The 23,118-nt window shown below is 39.9% G+C and overlaps 1 protein-coding gene across 21 annotated transcripts in view; it reads left to right on the top strand.

The window, feature by feature from the left end:
* The window catches only part of TENM3 (teneurin transmembrane protein 3), a 2,657,329-nt gene that overhangs the window by 2,423,807 nt on the left and 210,404 nt on the right, over positions 1 to 23,118 (top strand). For all 21 annotated transcript variants that reach the window (XM_056560421.1, XM_056560526.1, XM_056560513.1 and 18 more), the window contains 2 exons: positions 10,359 to 10,481; positions 16,996 to 17,210. In XM_056560421.1, coding sequence (XP_056416396.1) covers positions 10,359 to 10,481; positions 16,996 to 17,210 — 338 coding nt within the window. The remainder of the gene's footprint in view (positions 1 to 10,358; positions 10,482 to 16,995; positions 17,211 to 23,118) is intronic.

The following is a 23,118-nucleotide window of genomic DNA, read 5'->3' as shown; positions in this document are numbered from 1 at the left end:
TTTATTGTGGTGTCTTGCTAATTGCCTATAATTTCCACCTGTTGTCTGTTCCATTTGCACAACAGCATGTGACATTGATTGTCAATCAGTGTTGCTTCCTGAGTGGACAGTGTGATTTCACAGAAGTGTGATTGACTTGGAGTTACATTGTGTTGTTTAAGTGTTCCCTTTATTTTTTTGAGCAGTGTACATTTTGTGCAGCATTTGGGAAAACCACACACCTGCACAGCAGGTTTCGTATGTTGGGATAGCACAGTACATTTATTTTACTCTATCTATTCTTCAAATATTTCACCAGTGCTCATTCAGTTTAGTCTTGGTGTGGCACAAAGTTCTAGTTGGTTTACTTTAGTCTACAGATATTTTTGTCCTTGTTGTAAAAGAAATTAACGCTCTATGTAGTTTCTCCTTTATGTACTTGTGCTGGGCTTGCACTTTTTTACAGGAGCCAATCTGAATAGACAGAGCTGCAGTGAAGGTGAGACTTGTAGTGAGCTAAAGGCCCTTCTACAAAGTAGACAAAAGTCACCAGGACTCTTCAACAATCTAATGTGTATGGAGGCTTCCTAACTCCAGCCAAAAGATGATGACCAAGGAAAGGATTGACAATGCTGAAATCCAACATTCAGTCCTTTTTCCCCCAAAAGATATATTGCTAACCTAAATACATCGACCTAGATTTGTGCCAATTTTATCACTGTAGCTCATCATAAACCTGGTGCAACTTTAGACTAAACTTAGTCTCAGTTTAGACTATGAGTTGGTTTGGACCCTATCATATGGGTTGAATATAAGCTGAACAAGTCAATATTTCGCTGAGTATTCGGGCCGGCTGTCGGACAACTAATGTTTTTTTTTTTATACCCTGCAAAAATTGTTGGCTTTACATCTCATGTAATAGGGGAAGTGCAGCTAAGGGGCATTCATGCCGCCCTCCCTGTACAATGCTCAAGCTGGGTCAAGGCTTTGTGAACAAGCTTGGGGCTTTTTTTTTTTTTTAACTGCGTTGGGTTTGGCCCATGACATAGGATCTGTATTTTACCCCAAAACTAAATTTTTACCCCAAAACTACATTTTAGGTTCAATTTTTGGTGCACTTGCAAGCCATGCCCCGTTCCTGTTAAAAGGAAAAACTTTTTTTTTATATATCAACTGGCTCCAGAAAGTTAAACAGATTTGTAAATGACTTCTTTTCAGTACTTATGAGCTGCTGAAGTTGAGTTGCTCATTTCTGTCTAAGTGCTCTCTGATGACACTTGTCGCGGGAACCGTCCCGTTTAGAAGCAAATCCCCATAGAAAACCTCTTCTACTCTGTGCAGTTCCCGAGACAAGTAGAGATGTCAGCAGAGAGCACTGTTGCCAGACGGAAAACCACAACTCAACTTCAGCAGCTGATAATTATTGAAAGGATTAATATTTTTTAATATAAGTAATTTACAAATCTGTTTAACTTTCTGGAGCCAGTTGATATATTTTTTTTTTCCTGGAATACCCCTTTAAGCTGCACCTGCTTTTGCTGTTTCATACCCACTGAAGATGTATAAAAAAACAGATTAAATGTATTGTAAGTCGAGTCTGGCACATTTGCAGGTCATAATAAATTTGCCCCATTGTACGTATTGTGCCTGTTTTATTTCTTATAGCATGAGGAGGCCCAATTGTATCTTACAGTTATATATACAAGAGCTGCCATAGTAAAGTACCCCATTAAATGCTAAATTTAACTCTGTTAGATCTGTATATAACCTTTCATATCTTAATATATACAAGTTTAGTTTTTTATGTTTGGTTTTTGAGCTGGAGTAAATTTAGTCAATTTGTAACCTTGTTGCGACTTTTTTTTGCGCAGTTGCGACTGTCGCAGTTAATAAATACTAGACTACCAGTAGTCCATTTTAAAATTATTACTTCGTAGTTAAGTTTTGGAAAACTTGCTATTCTCGCTTTCCAGTCAAAATGTCGCACGAAAAATCGCATAGTCGCAGGTGCGACATTTTTGCGACATTTTTAGTTGAAAAAAATGCCTGTCTTAGAGACTTTATAAATGTAACTTATTAATAACAAATGTCATCCATCCAGTGTTCTCGCCTCCTTTGCTCGTATCATTTTCTTATTCCCAGTCACGTTACCATCTGCATGCACATGCTTCTATTTTTTTTTGGCCAGCTGTGCATTTAAAAATTGGTATTTCTCTGTGCAGTCCTATGAGAAGTAACACCGCTGATTACAATAGCCTACATTTTATCAAGGTATGACAGATACAGATGGACATACCAAAGCCCCAAATAGACCTATACACTCCAACAAACTGCGTATACACACAGCGGGGAACTCCAAACAAAAGCTAATTTATGGAAAAATATGTGTTCCTAATCAAAGCCGGGCTCTGCTGGGAACCATATAACACACAGTAATCCGTACATGCAGATGCTTTCATCTTACATTACCAATTTGGTACCATTCCAAGCACTCTCATCTTACCTTATCACCCTGTGTGAGCCCGCTCACTGCCGGAGTCTCTTGCTTCTACAATGTGCTTCACTGCAGGCCCTTCAGGCAGACACAGGAATTCCTATTCTGATCAGATGTAACACAAAGGACTCGCTGACCTGCTCTGAAAGTTAATTTCTACATCTAAAATTGATATATTGGGCTACAAAAAGAGTAATTAAGCATGAAGCGCAGTGACAGGTTTCCTCTCATACATTAAACGCTCCGAATTTACTGTACTAGTCGTGGCAGTAACATCACACAGAGGTTACATAGTAGTGGGAGCGCAGATATGAAATGTTTGACAGAAAGATAAAAAGAATTGGACATGGTGATAAGATGTATGCTTTAACTTTATTTAGCTTTTGTCTTACATTGAATTGCAAGAGCTTAACAAACTTCTATCCAACAAACTTCTTCACCGGATTTTCTTTTGTAATTCTATCAGTCTCTGTAGCATTAGAATGAATGGATTTAGTCTGTACTTGTTCTTGGGATCACATTAACAGAAAGCCGAATAGGTATTGCTTAAATGGTCACTAAGCCAAATAGGTATTGCTTAAATGGTCAATGGTCAAACTTTGCATAAATCAATGGTGCAAGTAAATGTAAAAAATGTCAGGGGAAAATGCTCCTTTCTCCTCATATAATGCTGATTTCCCTACCTCAACCACAAAACTTTGGAAACTCTGGAAAAATAACACTTTGCTACATCTTGTCTTTACAAGAAGGACTATTTGCTAACTGAAGGATCAGGTTACATGCTACCCATACAAGTCTATGGAGAGGGAAGAGTTGAGGAGGGTGATGGTAGAGAGAGTGAGTGGAGAGAGCTATAAGCAAACATTGACTGCAAAGAGACTACTTAAGAGCTTACTGTGAGTATAAGATTTCACCCTAGGGCTTAATCCACATCTTAGACTGCTCAGTGCTGTTCTACAATGTCCTCTATATTGTGTTTGCTTCTTATGGTGTGCTATGGAGATATATTGGAGCAGTTTTTGCTCTATTGCATGTGTGCAGTGTTGGGGTGTCCTGATACCATTTTGTTTAAGGCCGAGTATGAGTATTGATACTTTCATATACCAATTACTGATACTTTTTTTTTTTTATTTCACGTTAAAGGGCTTCTTTATATGAAACAAAAACAAGTATTTTTTAAATTTTATTTAAACTTTTTGTAAGGGTGGGTGGATTCAAACTTTTATTAGGGAAGGGGTTAATTCACATTTATTATTATTTTGTTACACATTTTTTTCACAATTTTTAGTCCCCATAGGGTACTGTTACATGCAATCCATGGATTGCATATATTGATCAATGCTATGTCATAGCATTGATCAGTGTTATCGGTGTTCCTTGTGACGAAGAAGACTGATCTATATAGCACTCACCAGTCATAGTTCGGCATAAATAACTGTACTCTAGTCAAGCTTCAGTAGTCACATAACAATGATACACCTGGTGCAGGGAGGGAAAGAAAGCAGCCAAAACCGCAAGCAGGAGTGCAGCAAAGGAACCAAAGACTGTTTTGCGTCAGTGACGCTTCATCTGCTTCATTTTTACTTTAATGACCGGGCCCTATTATCAAAGTTTACCTGTGTCTCTTTACATGGTAATAACTTTCAAATGTTTTTTCTGAGCTAAGGGATTCTGAGATATTTTTTTCCTTGACATTTTGTACTTTATATATGTAGTACAACTTTTTTCATTTTTGTAAAAAAATTGTGATTTTTTTTTTTTAAATACTTGTTTTGCCCTCTTTAACTTTTTTTTATTTTTCAATCTACGGGCTATGTTAGGGTTTATTATTTGCTTAGCTGAATTGTAGTTGGTACCAGTGCAGTTCTGGCTTTTTGATCCACTTTTTATAAAAAATTTTATGTGATGTGATCATAAATCATCAATTTTGGCATTTGGAATTTTTTTTAAGTTCACACCGTTCACAATTTTTTGTTAATGGAAAAAAAGTGATGATTTTTTTTTAATTGGGGAGGAGGGGTTATGTAATTTGTAAAATCCTTTTTTTTTTTCTTTTCATCTGGCTGGTTATCAGCAAATAGAGGCAGAACCTCATGCATGTTTTACTTTTTTAACTCCTTATATATATATACCCTGCTGCAACGAGTAAGTTCGCACATAGCACCATACATTTACAACGCCTATGACTCCCCAGCTGTTCCAAAACTACAACTTGAGTTGTAGTTTTGCTAATGCTAGCAGGCGAAGGGGAGATGTTACAGGGGCTGGCTGCGCTGCTGCAAAACTACAACCCCCAGCATGTCCTCACAGGCAAGGGTGGTGGGGAAGAGGTGGCGGGCTATGTGAGCAGCAGAGAGATGTGCAGCACAGGGGCAATGTGAGCTGGGGGAGATGTGCGGAGTGAGATGTGCGCTATGGGGGTGACAGGGATATGTGTGGCGGGACAATGTGAGTGGCAGGAGTTGAGCAGCGCAGGATAGGTGATAAGATGCTTGATTGTGGGGGTCCCACTGCTGGGGACCCCCGCAATCTTTCATGCAGCACCCCGCTATCATCAGCCAGCCGTCACACCCCCTCCCCTAGGCTTACGATTCTCTGGCCCCGTGATCGTGATTCATCAGACCCAGAGCAATGTTCGCTCCGGAGGCTGATGATAGAGGGGTGCTGCATGAAAGATTGCAGGGGTCCCCAGCCGCGGGACCCCCACAATCAGGCATCTTATCCCCTATAATTTGGATAGGGAATAAGATGTCTTAGGGCCAGAGTACCCCTTTAATGAGTCTATCTCACTTGTATGATTGTGGAATGGTTTGTGGAATTCTGCAAAATTTACTGCACGTTTTGTTGAATGAGGATTCTGCTGTCCACTACGGAAATTCAGCAGTGGACATTCTGCTTTATATTTTCTACAAAAACATTGAACATGTCTTTCATATTTGCGGAATCCCATTGGAATCAATGGGGTTTTGAATTTCGGCAAAATTCTGTGTTCTGAGCACACATGAATTTGGCTGAAATTCTGGTCATATTCCTTAAAACTGCCTAAAAAATTCTGAAGAAAACACGAAGAACGGAATTTGAGAGGAATCACAGAAGTTCCGCCATGTGAGCATAGCCTTAAAGGGGTACTCCAGTGGAATTTTTTTTTTCTTAAATCAACCTCTGCCAGAAAGTTAAACAGATTTGTAAATTACTTCTATTTAGTAATCTTAATCCTTCCAGTACTTATCAGCTGCTGTATGCTCCACAGGAAGTTCTTTTCTTTTTAAATTTCCTTTCTATCTGACCACAGTGCTCTCTGCTGACACCTCTGTTTATGTCAGGAACTGTCCAGAGCAGGAGAGGTTTGCTATGGGGATTTTCTCCTACTCTGGACAGTTCCTGACATGAACAGAGGTGTCAGCAGAGAGCACTGTGGTCAGACAGAAAAGAAATTCAAAAAGAAAAGAACTTCCTTTGTGGCATACAGCAGCTGATAAGTACGGAAGGATTAAGATGATTAAATAGAAGTAATTTACAATCTGCTTAAGTTTCTGGCAGCAGTTGATTTAAAAAAAAAAGTGTTTTTCACTGGAGTACCCCCTTTAAAGCATCCTAAAGCAGTGGTTTCCAAACTGTGAACCGCCAGGTGTTGCAAAACTACAACTCTTAGCATGCCCGGACAGCCAACGGCTGTCCGGGCATACTGAGAGTTGTAGTTTTGCAACATCTGGAGGTCCACAATTTGGAGACCAATGTCTTTAATTTTGCAGGGCCAATAAGAATGAAGCTTAGCATTATTCAGTTCCATATGTTAGAAGTATACGCTTCGATTTTATCGCGAATCCTTTTGGTTCTATACAATAGGCCAAACTTTGGAGATGTATGATATACGAATTGATAATGGATGGGATATATAAATAGATCCGCTAGTGCATAACCTCTATGGAGGACTTGTCCAAGTTGGATAGCAGAACGTAGAAATAAAAGCTTTACAACTTACTTACTTTCTGGCAATTGCTACACTTCAATATTTATCCACATCCCTATTGTTTGTGACTCCTGATGATGTCTTCCAACCACTAAGACTTCTCATTTAACATATAAGCAACATGAAAATTAATGCGATTATACTGTAGCTTCCTAGATGTTGAGCCAGTGTTTTAATATAACTCCTTCATGTGCTCCAAGTTTCCATTGTATTGGTTCCAAATCACAATTCCATCGCTGATACAGACGACTTGCCAGCAAATAAAAAGCATGCGCAGGCCAGCTCAGCAAAAATTGCTTCAATAATGCAACAAGTAGAAATGTTGTGGGAGAAATGTGACCCTGAAATTGTGCACAGGAAAACCAGAATTACATTCAGATACAATTCAACCACTGGAATTATTTCTGGGCAGATGTCTTATGGACGTCCATTAAAGAGGCATGATATTACATTCCCTGGAACTCGTGCCATTATTTTTTTGGCTTCTCTGGTCTCATACACTGTGTTTTTTTTTTTATTTATAGATCTTATCAAAGAGTGAATATAGTTATAATGCTGTGAAAAAGTATATGCCCCTTTCCTGATTTATTTTATGTTTTTTTTTTTTGCATATTTGTCACAGTTAAAGGGGTACTCCAGTAATCAACTGGTGCCTAAAAGTTAAAGGGGTTATCCAGGAATTTTTTTTTTTTGAAATATATCAACTGGCTCCAGAAAGTTAAACAGATTTGTAAGTTACTTCTTTAAAAAAATCTTAATCCTTTCAGTACTTATGAGCTTCTGAAGTTAAAGTAGTAGTCCAGTAGTGAACAAGTGGTGAACAACTTATCCCCTATCCTAAGGATAGGGGATAAGTTGCAGATCACGGGGGGCCCGACTGCTGGGCCCCCCCGCGATCTCCTGTACGGGGCCCCGACAGCCCACACGAAGGGGGCGTGTCGACCCCCACACGAAGCGGCGGCCGAAACGCCCCCTCAATACAACCCCTAGCAGAGCCGGAGTGCTGTCTTCGGCAATCTCCGGCTCTGCCATAGCGATGTATTGAGGGGGCGTGTCAGCCGCCGCTTCGTGCGGGGGTCGACACCCGCTATCTGGCCGGAGAGCCTGGCCCCCGTACAGAGAGATTGCAGGGGGCCCCAGCGGTCAGACCCCCTGCGATCTCAAACTTGTCCCCTATCCTTAGGATAGGGGATAAGTTTTTCACCACTGGACTACCCCTTTAAGGTTGTTCTTTTCTGTCTAAGTGCTCTCTGATGACACGTGTCTCAGGAACCGCCCAGTCTAGAAGCAAATCCCCATGGCAAACCTCTTCTAAACTGGGCGTTTCCAGAGACACGTGTCATCAGAGAGTACTTAGACAGAAAAGAACAACCTTAACTTCAGAAGCTCATTAGTACTGAAAGGATTACGTTTTTTAATAGAAGTAATTTACAAATCTGTTTAACTTTCTGGAGCCAGTTGATATATATAAAAAAAGCTTTTTTTCCTGGAATACCCCTTTAAACAGATTTGTAAATTAAAACAATGAACAGAATCTCAGCTCACCCTCAACGGCCCCAGGGAGCACAGACTGTGCAAGGCAACACCACTTCATGCAGGAAGGATAGACAAAGGTGTCCAGCGCAGGTATTCGTGCAAAACAATGTTCTTTATTGATAATAAAAAGCTATAACAGGATTGAAAGTAATGTGTTTCAGGTGTGTCAGCACCCTTAGTCGGCTTTTTATGATCAATAAAGAACATTGTTTTGCATGAATACCTGCGCTGGACAGGTTTGTAAATTACTTCTATATAAAAATCTTACCCCTTCCAGTGCTTATCAGATGCTGTATACTACAGAGGAAATTGTATAGTTCTTTTCTGTCTGACCACAGTGCTCTCTGCTGACACCTCTGTCAATGCCAGGGACTGTCCAGAGCAGGAGAGGTTTACTATGGGGATTTGTTCCTGTTCTGGACAGATCTTGACACGGACAGAAGTGTCAGCAGAGAGCACTGTGGTCAGGCAGAAAATAACTATACAACTTCCTCTGTAGCATACAGCAGCTGATTAAAGATTAATAATTAGGAGTTTTAAATAGAAATAATTAACAAATATCTTTAACTTTCTGGCATCAGTCTATTAGAATTTTTTTTTTCCCACCAGAGTACCCCTTTGAATGTTTCAGATTATACACTACAAATTTTATTTTACACAAGTAGTAAATTTTTTCAAATGATTATTTACTTTATTATTGTAAAAAAACAACAACAACATTTTAACCATAAAGGGATACTCCCCTGGAAAACATTTTTTCAACTGGTGCCAGAATAGGTAAATCAACTGGCAAATCAATTGGTGCCAGAATAAACAGATTTGTAATTTTTTTCTATAAAAAAAAATCTTAATACTTCCAGTACTTATCAACTGCTGTATGCTCCACAAGAAGTTATTTTCTTTTTGAAGTTCCTTTCTGTCTGACCACAGTGCTCTCTGCTGACACCTCTGTCCATTTTAGGAACTGTCCAGAGCAAATCCCCATAGCAAACCTATCCTGCTGTGGACAGTTCCTAATATGGACAGAGGTGTCAGGAGAGAGCACTGTGGTCAGATAGAAAGGAAATTAAAAAAGAAAATAACTTTTATAGAAGTAATTTACAAATCTGTTTAACTTTCTGGCATCAGTTATTATTTTTTTTTTTCATGGGAGGACCTCTTTAATATCCTTAAGTGAAAAAGTAATCAATGATTGTTAAATCTTAAAGGGGTGTTCCAGGGGAAAAATGTTTTTTTTTAAATCAACTGGTTCAAGGAAGTTATACAGATTTGTAAATGATTCAAAATATTAAGTTTTCCAGTACTTATCAGCTGCTGTATTCTGCAGAGGAAGTTGTGTTATTTTCCCATCTGATCGCAATTTTCTCTGCTGACACCTCTGTTTATGTTAGGAACTTTCCAGAACAGGAAGAAATCCCCATAGCAAACCCCTTCCACGCTGGACAGTTCCTGACAGGGACAGAAGTCTGTGGTCTTTTTAATGATTTCCTTCTGCTTCTGATGCAAACTGTATGCTCTGTTGTCTTCATTAGCCCAACTTTCTAGTTGGAAATTTGACACCCAGAAATTCAACCAACTCTATCCCCTTCCCACTATACCTTGTTGGCTATAACCCCTCCCACTATGTAGCTGAATTCCCAGCTAGAGCGAACAAAGCAACAGGAAATCCATTACAGGATGTACAACAGAAAGGAATTTGTACTAATAAAAACACCAGGGTCTACCAAAGAAAGGTAGAAAAAAGCTTATTTACCAATATACTATATGTTCATTTATTGGAGAATTAAAAATAAGTTTCATCATCAAACAACCCCTTCAAAGTCCATCCTAACTATACCATTTCTGCTTGATTTTCATTATTGGTGGCTAAAACTAGCAAATACTAAACTTGTCCGCAATGCTGATACCTATGGGGATTGGTTTGCTGTATAAAGGAATAGCTATAATGCATTTACCATATTCTGCATCTGAGCTCTGCCAAAGCTTTCCTGTAAAGTTTATATGTGCACTCTGTTTGCCATAGAGATCAATGAAATCACTTTCAAGTTTGTGTTCTGCTCACAGGGACCCAGTAATGTAGTGAATGTGAAGGCTTTGCCAAAGCTAGAAACATAAAAACATTGCACCGACTTCTTATAGAAATTGCAGAAATCAAAGCGCGATGAGATTCGGTGGACTGTTCTTTATCAGTATGAAGTATGGTGCACACAGGGGAATAGATACATAAAACACGGAGGTGCATAAAAGCTGTATAGCTGTCTGTGTGCATGAAATGATCAGGACTGTTTATACTGTGTACAGCTCTGTGTTATATCAGGTTAGCTGCTCTCATTCTTGTCTTAAAGAAAGCCCTTAACATTCTGTATTTCTCTTTGTCAGCCATGCATCTGTTTGGCCTCAACTGGCAGCTACAGCAGACAGAAAATGACACTTTTGAGAATGGAAAAGTAAATCTAGAAGTGGTGCCAACACATACTGCATATGTGCCTGCCGGTGACAATGGTAAGAATTTGTAGTCAAACTTAATTGTTTGCTGTTTCTTATACTTTCCCTTTTATTACAAAACAGCATCGTATTCATTTGGTAGAAAAGCCCATTAACCCCGTAATTAATGCTATTATTTTTTTCGCGGGTTACATAGACGGGTTTAGTTTACCTCCACAAAGCAACACTGTAAAATAAAAGTATCTCATAGGATAAAAAGGTTACAATTACAATGACTTGTGAAACTAATACAGTTTATTATTGTTATTACTACTGCTACTTTCTAACAAATAGACAAACTCTCTGATCCGTTGTATTCTTGCCTACCCCCCCCCCCCACATCTAAATCGACTTATTTTACAATCTAATTTACAGTATCTAAACATAACTCCAGTATTTAGGTCATCTGCTTCATATTTTTATACCCTTATATATCTGTTCTGCCACCATCTCCTTTTCTAGCAGTGTTTATTTTCGGAATTCTCATTGTTAGTGTGCACCTACTGAGTTCAGAACTTTAAGCATTGTTAGAGCAGGGTCGCTTGAATGCCAGGTCACTCCTGTTCTCAATGCAATGGGATCCAACAATCACCAATTAAACCTCTGCCTTCTGTATTTCTGTCTCTTTTTGGTCCTAAATCCTTATCCAGGACAATGAAAAAGTCACCATCACAGATAGAGCCATAAGAATTACTTAATCTACCTAACAGGGAAGGACAAGTGGGGACACATAACCGTAATATCTGACGTAGGAGATGAGATTTTTTCTGATGGTTCTTTTTTCGTCTCCTACTGTTTATTGTTGGTTATTCTACTACGTCACTGCTTTACCCAGCATGATGCATAGATGCAAGCACCTACTGTATACAATTATAAAGTCTTATATGACAACGGGGCTCTATCAGCGATATAACCTATTTATTTCCAATGGTAGGTACTTCATTTGTTACTGTAAAGGGTTACCCTGCTGCTATTGCCCTCTGCAAAGAACAGGTGAAGTTGTTATAATATTGTATCATTTAAAGGAATATTGATTCATTTCCTTTTACTAGAAGGGTTCCGGTTTCATGCAGGTTGCTGTGTATGACAGAATCTCAGCCTTGTGCAGTTATGTTGTGTGGTTATATCCACACAAACATGTAATATGTTACCTGCAGCCATTCCATAGCACTCATGTTACATCCAAGGTTATGACATGGGGTGATAGCATGCTATTGATTGTCTATATATATATTTCAACTTGCCGTGTGACTCATGGATCAGCCAGGCACATTTTGTAGTCTGTTCTCCTCCGAACCGTGCGAGTTTCTTTAATGGTTTCCTTTGCACATTAGCAATGGATATACCTGGCCAAATTATTCTGCATAAATGTGGCATATGTGTCAGTGTTTGAACAAGTGATGATAGCTGCAGATATGAACTCTCTGCTCACAATCTGCTATTACAAGCATTGAAATTAAATCAGCAGCCCGCTATGTGACATGCTGTATAGTATGTCACCTGAATCCTAAGCAGAGTCTTCTATTCAGCTTAGAATACGATAACAGAAGCTTTAATATGCTTTAATTGCAATACAGATTGGCGTGGGCTTTATAAGCAAATCCCATATTTATAATTATGATGTCAACCTATGTGATAGGGGGGTCTTTGCACCCTTTCAGGACCCTGTAACTGTTGCCTCTGCGCTTCCAACCACTATATCCTAGAATACTGGAGATATAAAAAGATGCCGTAAAAAAAGGATACTTCTAGTCAATGCCAGGCTTCCAACATGGTTTTGGGTGGTCCTCTTTGTATGGAGTAAGGGTTTGAAAAATTGACAATACTACTATGGCCCCCAGAAAATTATCCATACAAATAAGATATGTCTACCATATCCACATGTGTCAGCCCACCATCTAATGTGTATGGTGGCCTCCTGATTCTTCTCCAACAGATGATGACAGGGCATAGAAGTATTGGGCATTTTTAAGTTCACCTGCCTAATGGTTTGTTCTCAGGTAAATAAGCCACCACTAGATGTGTTTGGCAGCAGTTTTCTCCTATCAACACGTTAAGAGCCGACCATACCAGGAACCAGGAAATACTAATATGTCCTTAACTTATCTCAATATATTCTGAAATGTATGGTTTGAGATGATCAGATTTTCACAACAACATGACTATATGACCTTCTGTCACCAAGTGTACAGTATAAATTATTTCAATTTGTCTCACTCATAGATTCTTATGTAAATTAACTCTCTGATAGCATGTTGTAAAATTGTGTTGAGGGGTTTCATGAGAAGCAGGAGTCCTTACCTAAACTAAAGGAATAGTGAAAGTGGTCATATCTGTATATCGGCCAAAAGCCATCCAATGTACAGTAGAGACCAAAATTTTTGACACACCTTCTCATTCAGAGTTTTCTTTATTTTATGACTATGAAAATTATAGATTCACACTGAAGGCATCAAAGATATGAATTAACACATGTGGAATTATAGACATAACAAAAAAATTGAAAATATGTCATATTCTAGGTTCTAGCCACCTTTTGCTTTGATTACTGCTTTGCACACTCTTGGCATTCTCTTGACGAGCTTCAAGAGGTAGTCACCTGAAATGGTCTTCCAACAGTCTTGAAGGAGTTCTCAGAGATGTTTAGCACTTGTTGGCCCTTTTTTCCTTCACTCTACGGTCCAGCTCAACCCAAACCATCTCGATTGGGTTTAGGTCCGGTGACTGTGGAGGCCAGGTCATCTGGTGCAGCACCCCATCACTCTCCTTATTGGTCAAATAGCCCTTACACAGCCTGGAGGTGTGTTTGGGGTCATTGTCCTGTTGAAAAATAAATGATGGTCCAACTAAACGCAAACCGGATGGAATAGCATGCCGCTGCAAGATGCTGTGGTAGCCATGCTGGTTCAGTATGCCTTAAATTTTGAATAAATCCCCAACAGTGTCACCAGCAAAGCACCCCCACATCATCACACCTCCTCCTCCACACCAGCACACCTGTGAAGTGAAAACCATTTCAGGTGATTACCTCTTGAAGCTCAACAAGAGAATGCCAAGAGTGTGCAAAGCAGTAATCAAAGCAAAAGGTGGCTACTTTGAAGAACCTAGAATATGACATATTTTCAGTTTCACACTTTTTTGTTATGTATATAATTCCAAATGTGTTCATAGTTTTAATGCCTTCAATGTGAATCTACAGAAAACTCTGAATGAGAAGGTGTGTCCAAACTTTTGGTCTGTACTGTATATGGCTAGCTCACTCAATTTTAGTCACATGTGTCTCCCCAGAAATACAGTAATTGACAGCTTTGAGCCCCCAACTTATGTGGCACTCTTGAATATTTGAAAAACTCAAATGACCAATACAGCAGGTCGAAAGACCAGAAATACATAGTACAGTACTTGCCTAGAAGATGTTACTGCGTAATCCGTATTATAAAATGTCATAAATATCAACCAAAGGAATCAGTTCTGTTCCATTGTATATATGGAGATGGTTCATAGTTCAATTTAGTGTTTTTATTCAAAATAAACATAATAATGAAAAACTCATATTATTGTCTTTATGATTCTTAAGATTATTAGATCGATACTCTGTGCTTTCTAGAGACAGTAGAAACTGTGGAATAATGAGTGTTTTATGGCTTAACGAAGAGACCACCATGGTTCTATTGATCCGTTTAATTGTTTCCTTTCAACTTTGAGATCCTTAAGCTTGGTGTATAATATCATAATCCATATGAAGTTTCCACTATATATGAGCTATGACCTAATGTGCACGGTGGTTTCTACCAGAGCTACGCCTCTTATTCCAAATGCAGATCTGACTATTAAAGCTAAAAGCGGGTCTGTTCAAAAGTGTCTGTAACCTAAAAATAGATGGAATGAAATGCTGACATAGTTTTTCACATTCTCTGAGTTGAAGGATACATATGGATATATTTTAGCCCTTGCTCTTGAGAAAGGGGGCAGAGTGTTGGGCACGTTCAAACATTGCATTCATGTTTTACATGTCTCTTGCACTAGATGAAGTTCTGTCACACAGCTGAGTGCTTAAATGGGCACTGTCAGATTCAAAAACGTTTTATATGCTGTACATCTTGGCAAAACATTAACCCTTCTCATATACTTCATAAGAAAATGTTATTTCCTTTTTATAGAAATCATGGCTTATAAAAGTCCAGTATGTGAGGGGGGGCTAGCACTCCTCTGTGTTCTCTCCTGTCTGATAGCACTCCTCTGTGCTCTCTCCTGTCTGATAGTACTCCTCTGTGCTCTCTCCTATCTGATAGCACTTCTCTGTGTTCTCTCCTGTCTGATAGTACTCCTCTGTACTGTCTGGTAGCACTCCTCTGTGCTCTGAACTGTCTGATAGCACTCCCCTGTGCTCTCTCCTGTCTGATAGTACTCCTCTAAGCTCTCCCCTGTCTGATAGTACTCCTCTGTACTGTCTGATAGCACTCCTCTGTGCTCTGAACTGTCTGATAGCACTCCCCTGTGCTCTCTCCTGTCTGATAGTACTCCTCTAAGCTCTCCCCTGTCTTATAGTACTCCTCTGTACTGTCTGATAGCACTCCTCTGTGTTCTGAACTGTCTGATAGCACTCCTCTGTGCTTTCTCCTGTCTGATTGGACTCCTCTGTGCTCTCTCCTGTCTGATAGTACTCCTCTGTGCTCTCTCATATCTGATAGGACTCCTCTGTGCTCTCTCCTGTCTGACAGCACTCCTCTGTGCTCTCTCCTGTCTGATAGGACTCCTCTGTGCTCTCTCCTGTCTGATAGTACTCCTCTGTGCTCTCTCCTGTCTGATAGTACTCCTCTGTGCTCTCTCCTGTATGATAGTACTCCTCTGTGCTCTCTCCTGTATGATAGTACTCCTCTGTGCTCTTTACTGTCTGATAGTATTCCTCTGTGCTCTCTCCGGTCTGATAGTACTCCTCTGTGCTCTCTCCTGTCTGATAGTACTCCTCTGTGCTCTCTCCTGTCTGATAGTACTCCTCTGTGCTCTCTCCTGTCTGATAGGACTCCTCTGTGCTCTCTCCTGTCTAATAGCACTCCTCTGTGCTCTTTCCTGTCTGATAGGACTCCTCTGTGTTCTCTCCTGTCTGATAGTACTCCTTTGTACTGTCTGGTAGCACTCCTCTGTGCTCTGAACTGTCTGATAGCACTCCCCTGTGCTCTCTCCGGTCTGATAGTACTCCTCTAAGCTCTCTCCTGTCTGATAGTACTCCTCTGTACTGTCTGATAGCACTCCTCTGTGTTCTGAACTGTCTGATAGCACTCCTCTGTGCTCTCTCCTGTCTGATTGGACTCCTCAGTGCTCTCTCCTGTCTGATAGTACTCCTCTGGGCTCTCTCATGTCTAATAGTACTCCTCTGTGCTCTCTCATATCTGATAGGACGCCTCTGTGCTCTCTCCTGTCTGACAGCACTCCTCTGTGCTCTCTCCTGTCTGATAGGACTCCTCTGTGCTCTCTCCTGTCTGATAGTACTCCTCTGTGCTCTCTCCTGTATGATAGTACTCCTCTGTGCTCTCTCCTGTATGATAGTACTCCTCTGTGCTCTTTACTGTCTGATAGTACTCCTCTGTGCTCTCTCCGGTCTGATAGTACTCCTCTGTGCTCTCTCCTGTCTGATAGTACTCCTCTGTGCTCTCTCCTGTCTGATAGTACTCCTCTGTGCTCTCTCCTGTCTGATAGGACTCCTCTGTGCTCTCTCCTGTCTAATAGCACTCCTCTGTGCTCTTTCCTATCTGATAGGACTCCTCTGTGCTCTCTCCTGTCTGATATTCCTCCTCTGTGCTCTCTCCTGTCTGATAGGACTCCTCTGTGCTCTCTCCTGTCTGATAGCACTCCTCTGTGCTCTCTCCTGTCTGATAGTACTCCTCTGTGCTCTCTCCTGTCCTATCAGGACTTTGTTAATGCCTGTGCTTCAGCTTGGACAAAGCCATGATTTTATAAGCCATGATTTCTATTAAAAGGAAATAAAAAGTAAATAAGATAGTTAATGTTTTTCCAAGATGTACAACATATAAAAAGTTTTTGTATCTGACAGTGCCCAGTTAAACGTGTGGCCTATACAGCTACAGTATATGCTGACTGATGCTGATCTATGGTTAGTTATATGTTTATATGCATACAGAGTGAAGGGGGCTCTACACCAACTTGTGATGTCAGGGAATAGGATTGGGCAGCTAGTTTTCAATAAGCCCTATCCTTTTGTTCTCAGGGAAGATAAGCCATAACCAGAGGTGTTTGGCAGAGGCTTACCTGGGTCTCTTCATTGAAAACACATGCATGCTTGGTCGAGCAGCCAGCTTAAGTTCTATGCTCTACAAAGCTGCAAATATAAATACCAAGTATAACTCTTCTCTTGTGGAACCAGGGTGTATTTTAGCTTTAGTGACCCATATTCATTCAGGTGCTACTCTATGTATACAGCAGTAAAATAAAATAAAAATCTGTCTATATAGCAAACATCCCTTGTGATAACATTGGCAAGTGTCCAAATTGAGAAATGTTTTCTTTATTTTAGGAAAATCTGGTGGTCTCGGGCAGGAAAACAATACAATTGACTCTGGAGAACTGGACGTTGGTCAGAAAGTGGTTCAGGAGATTCCTCCGGGTGTATTTTGGAGATCGCAAATTTCCATCGATCAGCCGCAGTTTCTAAAGTTCAATATTACCCTTCAGAAAGATGCGCTCATTGGAGTATATGGAAGGAAAGGCTTACCTCCCTCGCACACTCAAGTAATGCCAGAATTTTCATGTTCTTGCTATTATTTTTTGTTTTATTTTTCGTTAGGAAATTTTAATCTCTTAGAAATAATTGTTAAATGCATGCCAGGTAGTATTGTGTATGTTTACATCTTCTAGAATCCTCATTTTCCTCTAGGCTTACATGTTATTTAAGCCCACCCCATTATTTACTTTTATATACACTTTTTCATGGACCCCATAACACATGTGGATAACTCTAAAGCAAACCATGAGCCCCACTGCTTACAAAATAGAGGGTATTAAGAGAAAACTTATCGGTTACTCCTTAGCTGCTGCCCAAAAGAAAACTTTCTTGGATGCATGTCAGTCATGAACGGGATTTGAGTTGAGTGAGAGAAAGACTGTGGCACTTGAGTAGCATGGCCCCACCTCCCTGACTCTTGGCTAAGAAATAAAAAAGCAACTTTATAGGTTTGGCAATCATTATGAGCTCAGTGTCTGTAATCCTGAGAAGCAAATAGAGCTGACAGATTCTCTTAAACTGTTTAACGAACGGACGTAAGTCTGCTCCATATCTGGTGGCTCTTGTCTGCTCTTAGCAGCTGAGGGCCGGAGCTAATAGTCACCTGAGAGCAGCATGTAAACTGAGATCAGCATTTAAACAGTATGGCCATGTGTTATTTTTGGTGTAATGGTCTAATTGGCTCCCAGCGACGAGATCAAGGGAGGCTGATCCCTTTTCAGATAGCGGCCATGTCGGATCAACTTCTACAGCCTCAATAATTCACTCAATGATAAAAATCCATATGACACGTTTTTCCCATTTTTCAAATACATTTTTTTAACAAAAAGTACATAAACATATCTAATATTTCCATGGTCACATCACATCCTACTAAAAAGTGAATACAAATCGATCAACAATTCTAGTCAAAATTGTTTCAATAATAACTACTAAATATGGTACAGAAAAAGAAGGCCCCTTGTAGCTTCATAGACAGAAACATTTAAGAAAAGCTATAGGCGTAAGCTTTAACCCCTTAAGGACTCGGGGTTTTTCAGTTTTTGCACTTTCGTTTTTTCCTCCTTACCTTTTAAAAATCATAACCTTTTCAATTTTCCACCTAAAAATCCATATTATGGCTTATTTTTTGCGTCACCAATTCTACTTTGCAGTGACATCAGTCATTTTACCCAAAAATTCACAACGAAACGGAAAAAAAATCATTGTGCGAAAAAATCGACGAAAAAACGCCATTTTGTAACTTTTGGGGGCTTCCGTTTCTACGCAGTGCATATTTCGGTAAAAATGACACCTTATCATTATTCTGTAGGTCAATACAGTTAAAATGATACCCTACTTATATAGGTTTGATTTTGTCGTACTTCTGGAAAAAATCATAACTACATGCAGGAAAATTTATATGTTTAAAAATGTCATCTTCTGACCCCTATAACTTTTTTTATTTTTCCATGTACAGGGCGGTATGAGGCCTCATTTTTTGCGCCGTGATCTGAAGTTTTTATCGGTATGATTTTTGTTTTGATCGGACTGTTTAATCACTTTTTATTCATTTTTTAATGGTATAAAAAGTGACCAAAATACGCTTTTTTGGACTTTGGAATTGTTTTGCACGTACACCATTGACCGTGCGGTTTAATTAATGATATATTTTTATAGTTTGCACATTTACGCACGCGGCGATACCACAAATGTTTATTTTTATTTACACTGTTTTATTTTTTTTATGGGAAAAGGGGGGTGATTCAAACTTTTATTAGGGAAGGGGTTAAATGACCTTTATTAACACTTTTTTTAAACTTTTTTTTTGCAGTGTTATAGGTCCTATAGAGACCTATAACACTGCACACACTGATCTTTCATCCTGCTCACAAGCGTGTATTAACACACCTGTGATCAGCGTTATAGGCGCTTGACTGCTCCTGCCTGGATCTCAGGCACGGAGCAGTCATTCGTCGATCGGACACCGTGGAGGCAGGTAAGGGCCCTCCTGGTGTCCTGCAAGGTGTTCGGGACGCCGCGATTTCACCGCGGTGGTCCCGAACAGCCCGACTGACTAGCCGGGATACTTTCACTTTCGCTTTAGAAGCGGCGGTCAGCTTTGACCGCCGCTTCTAAAGGGTTAATACCGCACATCGCCGCGATCGGCGATGTGTGGTATTAGCCGCGGGTCCCGGCCGTTGATGAGCACCGGGACCGACGCGATGTGATGCGGGGTCGCAGCGCGACCCCGCTTCATATCGCGGGAGCCGGCGCAGGACGTAAATATACGTCCTGTGTCGTTAAAGGGTTAAACAATTTAGCTTAGAATTATTTTAAAAGTAGTAAAAAATGAATACAGATGACATGACGTATACTAAACAATTAACATTGTAGAAGGCCCCCTACCCCATAATTCATCAATGTCACCTCACTTATATATGTTTTCTGTTTTGCAGTATAGTTTATGGTAACATGAGTGATGTCATTGCTAATTACAAATGGTCCTGCGATAAACAAGCCCTTGTGGCTTTGTAGATGAAAAAATAAAAGCATTAATGACTTTTAGGGAGAGGAGGAAAATAAATTCCTGTGTCATTAAGGGGTCATATACCGAGGTGGCGGAAATGTATAAGCAAGTGCCGTCTCCATCTATAAACTCTCACCGTGTGCTGCTTCATCGAGAACATGTGTGAACATGCTAGGATGACTATTTCTGCTTGTTTGCCATGGAATTATGGGATACTTTCTCAGATAAGTAAGCTGTTTTTAGACTGCATATGAATTAATATACAAGATTAGGGTTGGTAAACATGTGCCATCTGTAAAACTAGATTTTTCTTCCAGTTAGGAGTACATGTAAATGTATTTATTTGTATATACATGGTGATATTAATGCTAAGGTAAATTACCAGATGTAGGAAGGAAATTATCAAAGACTAAATGACATGGTGGCCTATGGTTTGTGATGGTGTCATTATTCTATTGACAATTGACAATTTGCAAAAGTACAAGTAACATTAAGAGGAAGGCAATTGAGAATTTTTGGAGAAACTTATTCCATCAGGCCTGTAGCGTCACAATATGAAATTCCTATTAGCGCCAAAGATGAGTCTCTACTTTACACAGCTATCCATGGAGCCCAATTGAACACAATTCCAGACGGCTAACATAGACATTTATATACATGTATATTTTTTTTTACAAAGGAAAATATATCCACTGAATATAGAACTGCTCATGAGGAAACCATAAGATCCCCAGCCTTGTATTCTGAATGTGACATTATCATCTTGTGATGGACATTGAATTATTATGTGGCAATAAGGGTTGTTTAACAGAGTTGTCATTTAGGAAAGATGGAAGATATTAATATATTGGATTAAAGCATTTTTTCCCTGCTGAAAGCAGCTGTGTATGGATTGCACATGATAGTCATATGAGAATGTTAATATCTGTGCATGTACCAATACAATATTGTGTCACTGTTCTGTATTGGACACATCAAAATAATGAATGCTATTGTATAGCGACAGAGAAAGAAACAGGATGCAGTTTTAAAGGGACTGTCTGGGCTTTAAAAAGTACCTGTCACCAAATAAACTATTCTCAACTACCTCAGGCTATACTTACTAACTACTCCTAACACCCCTCCTGTCCTTAAAAACAATTTCAGAGCTTTATAAAGCTGTGTATCATACTTTTACTTTTGTTCACATAGTACAATCTCCAAGCAGGCATGACATGACTGAAGCCCTCACATTGTTGCAGCATTGTGATGAATAGAAGACCTCAGGCTCTGTGCATGTTTCAGTCTGTGCAGATTTCAGTCAGGCTCTCCTTCAGCTGTCAGTCTGTGTGCTTTTATGTGAGAATCTGTGGAGCTGTCACTTTCTGTGCAGCTGACAATCAAGCTCCATGCAGAGAAACACTTCCTGGGTTCGGACTCCTGCCAGGCCGGGAGGAGACTGAGCTTACTGTATCAATTGTGACAGGGAACGGAACAGAGCCACCTAGTGGTCTTTTTTTTATATTACATTTTAAACATATTTATGTTGATAATTTTAAAAGAAAGTGAATGGGAAAAGTGTCTGCTAATTACACAAGGAACACTATATTAAAAGTTTTATTTGGTGACAGGTACTCTTTAACCCCTTGCCACAAAACGCCATTTCTAAATGGTGCTGCGGCATGGGACGGTTATGAAGCGAGCAAAGGAGCTGAGCTTGCATCATACCTGCACGGTCCCAGCTGCTATCAGCAGCTAGGACCCGTTGCTAATGCTGGACATTGCAGTTCAGGCAGATGTCCGGCATTAACTCTTTAGACTCTTTACTCTAAAGTAAAAGTGAAAGCTAACCGGCAGCTCAGCCGGGCTAATCGGGACCATCACGGTAAAACCGGGATCTCCCAATCAGCTAGGACACAGGAGAAGGGTGCCTTACCTGCCTTCTGCGCGTCCTATCAATGATTGAATGCTCCGAGCCTGAAATCCAGGCTTGAGCAATCAACTGCCAAAAACAAGGATCAATGCATTGCAATGCAATGGCAGTGATCAGTGTATTGAATCAATGTATTGCATGTTATAGTCCCCTATGGGGGCTATAACATTGCAAAAAAGAAAAGTGAAAAAAAAAAGTTAATAAAGATGATCTAACCCCTTCCGTAATAAAAGTCTGAATCACCCCCCCCCTCTTTCCATAAAAAAAAAAAAAAACTGTAAAAAGAATAAAATAAATAAACATATGTGGTATTGCCGCATGCATAAATGTCCGATCTATAAAAACATGTCGTTAATTAAACTGCACGGTCACTGGCGTATGAGCAAAAAAATTCCAAAGTCCAAAATTGTGTATTTTTGGTCACTTTTTATACCATAAAAAAATGAATGAAAAGCAATCAAAAAGTCAGATAAAAACAAAAATGGTACAGATTAAAAACTTGAGATCACGACGTGGAAAAATAAAAAAAAGTTATAGGGGTCAGAAGAGGACAATTATTGTAGTTTATTTATAGGAACATATTCAGACACTCATGGTTAGATGGTTCATTCTTGTATTCATTATTCCAAAATTCCAAAGGTTCTGTAATATTCACAGCTTTAAAGATGTATAAGCAGCATAAAATCCACGCTAGCAGAGGTCTAATCACACTAGTCGGGAGCCATCAGTGTCTGATGTGACGTTTTGGGGGACAGCCCCCTTACTCATGCATGAATTAATCATCTAACCGTGAATGTCTGAATATGTTCCTATAAATGAACTACAGCTCAAGCATTTTTACTAATAGTCAACTATGTAGTATGCCTGGGATCGCATGGCTGGATCAAATGGTGTCCATTTGTCTTGGCAACCAGATGTCCATGCAGTGCACCCACCTAAAGATTCAGAAGGATGGTGCTAGATCAGGGAGCAGTAACCCATATCGTATAACTAGCCTATATCGTATAACGTGACAACCACAGGGCCGGAGTATCGTGACATCACACGGTGGGCAGAGTCGCGACATCACGATACTCCAGCCCTGTGGTCATCACGCTTTACACTGTGCTGCGGAGAGCTCACAAAGGTGGGTGCGTAATGACAGATTGCAGGGTTCCCCTTACTTTTAGCCTCATTATTAAAACAGTTCTGGAACATGTTTTCCTAAAACTTGTGCCGTTCCTCTATTATCCCCATAGATATAAATGACAGGTTGGTTTATCGGTTTTGGGGATGTCCCTACACACTTTGAGGGTAAGGAAACACATATCAGCAGGCCACATGAGGCTTAAAGGCATGCCCACATGCACTACATAATTTACTTGCTAAACTGTGCACCCAAAGTTTTTTTTGGGGGGGGGCAGGGACATTTGCCTAGCATATGCGGCGATATTGCTTGCATAGTGTAGAAGGATTGGATCGGCAGGGAAACCAATGCAGGGACGTTTGAAGGAAT

This window comes from Hyla sarda, chromosome 1 (genome assembly GCF_029499605.1).
Source record: "Hyla sarda isolate aHylSar1 chromosome 1, aHylSar1.hap1, whole genome shotgun sequence".
Classification (NCBI taxonomy): domain Eukaryota; kingdom Metazoa; phylum Chordata; class Amphibia; order Anura; family Hylidae; genus Hyla; species Hyla sarda.
The sequence above is the reverse complement of the archived record's forward strand: the minus strand, read 5'-3'. Positions and strand labels throughout refer to the sequence as shown.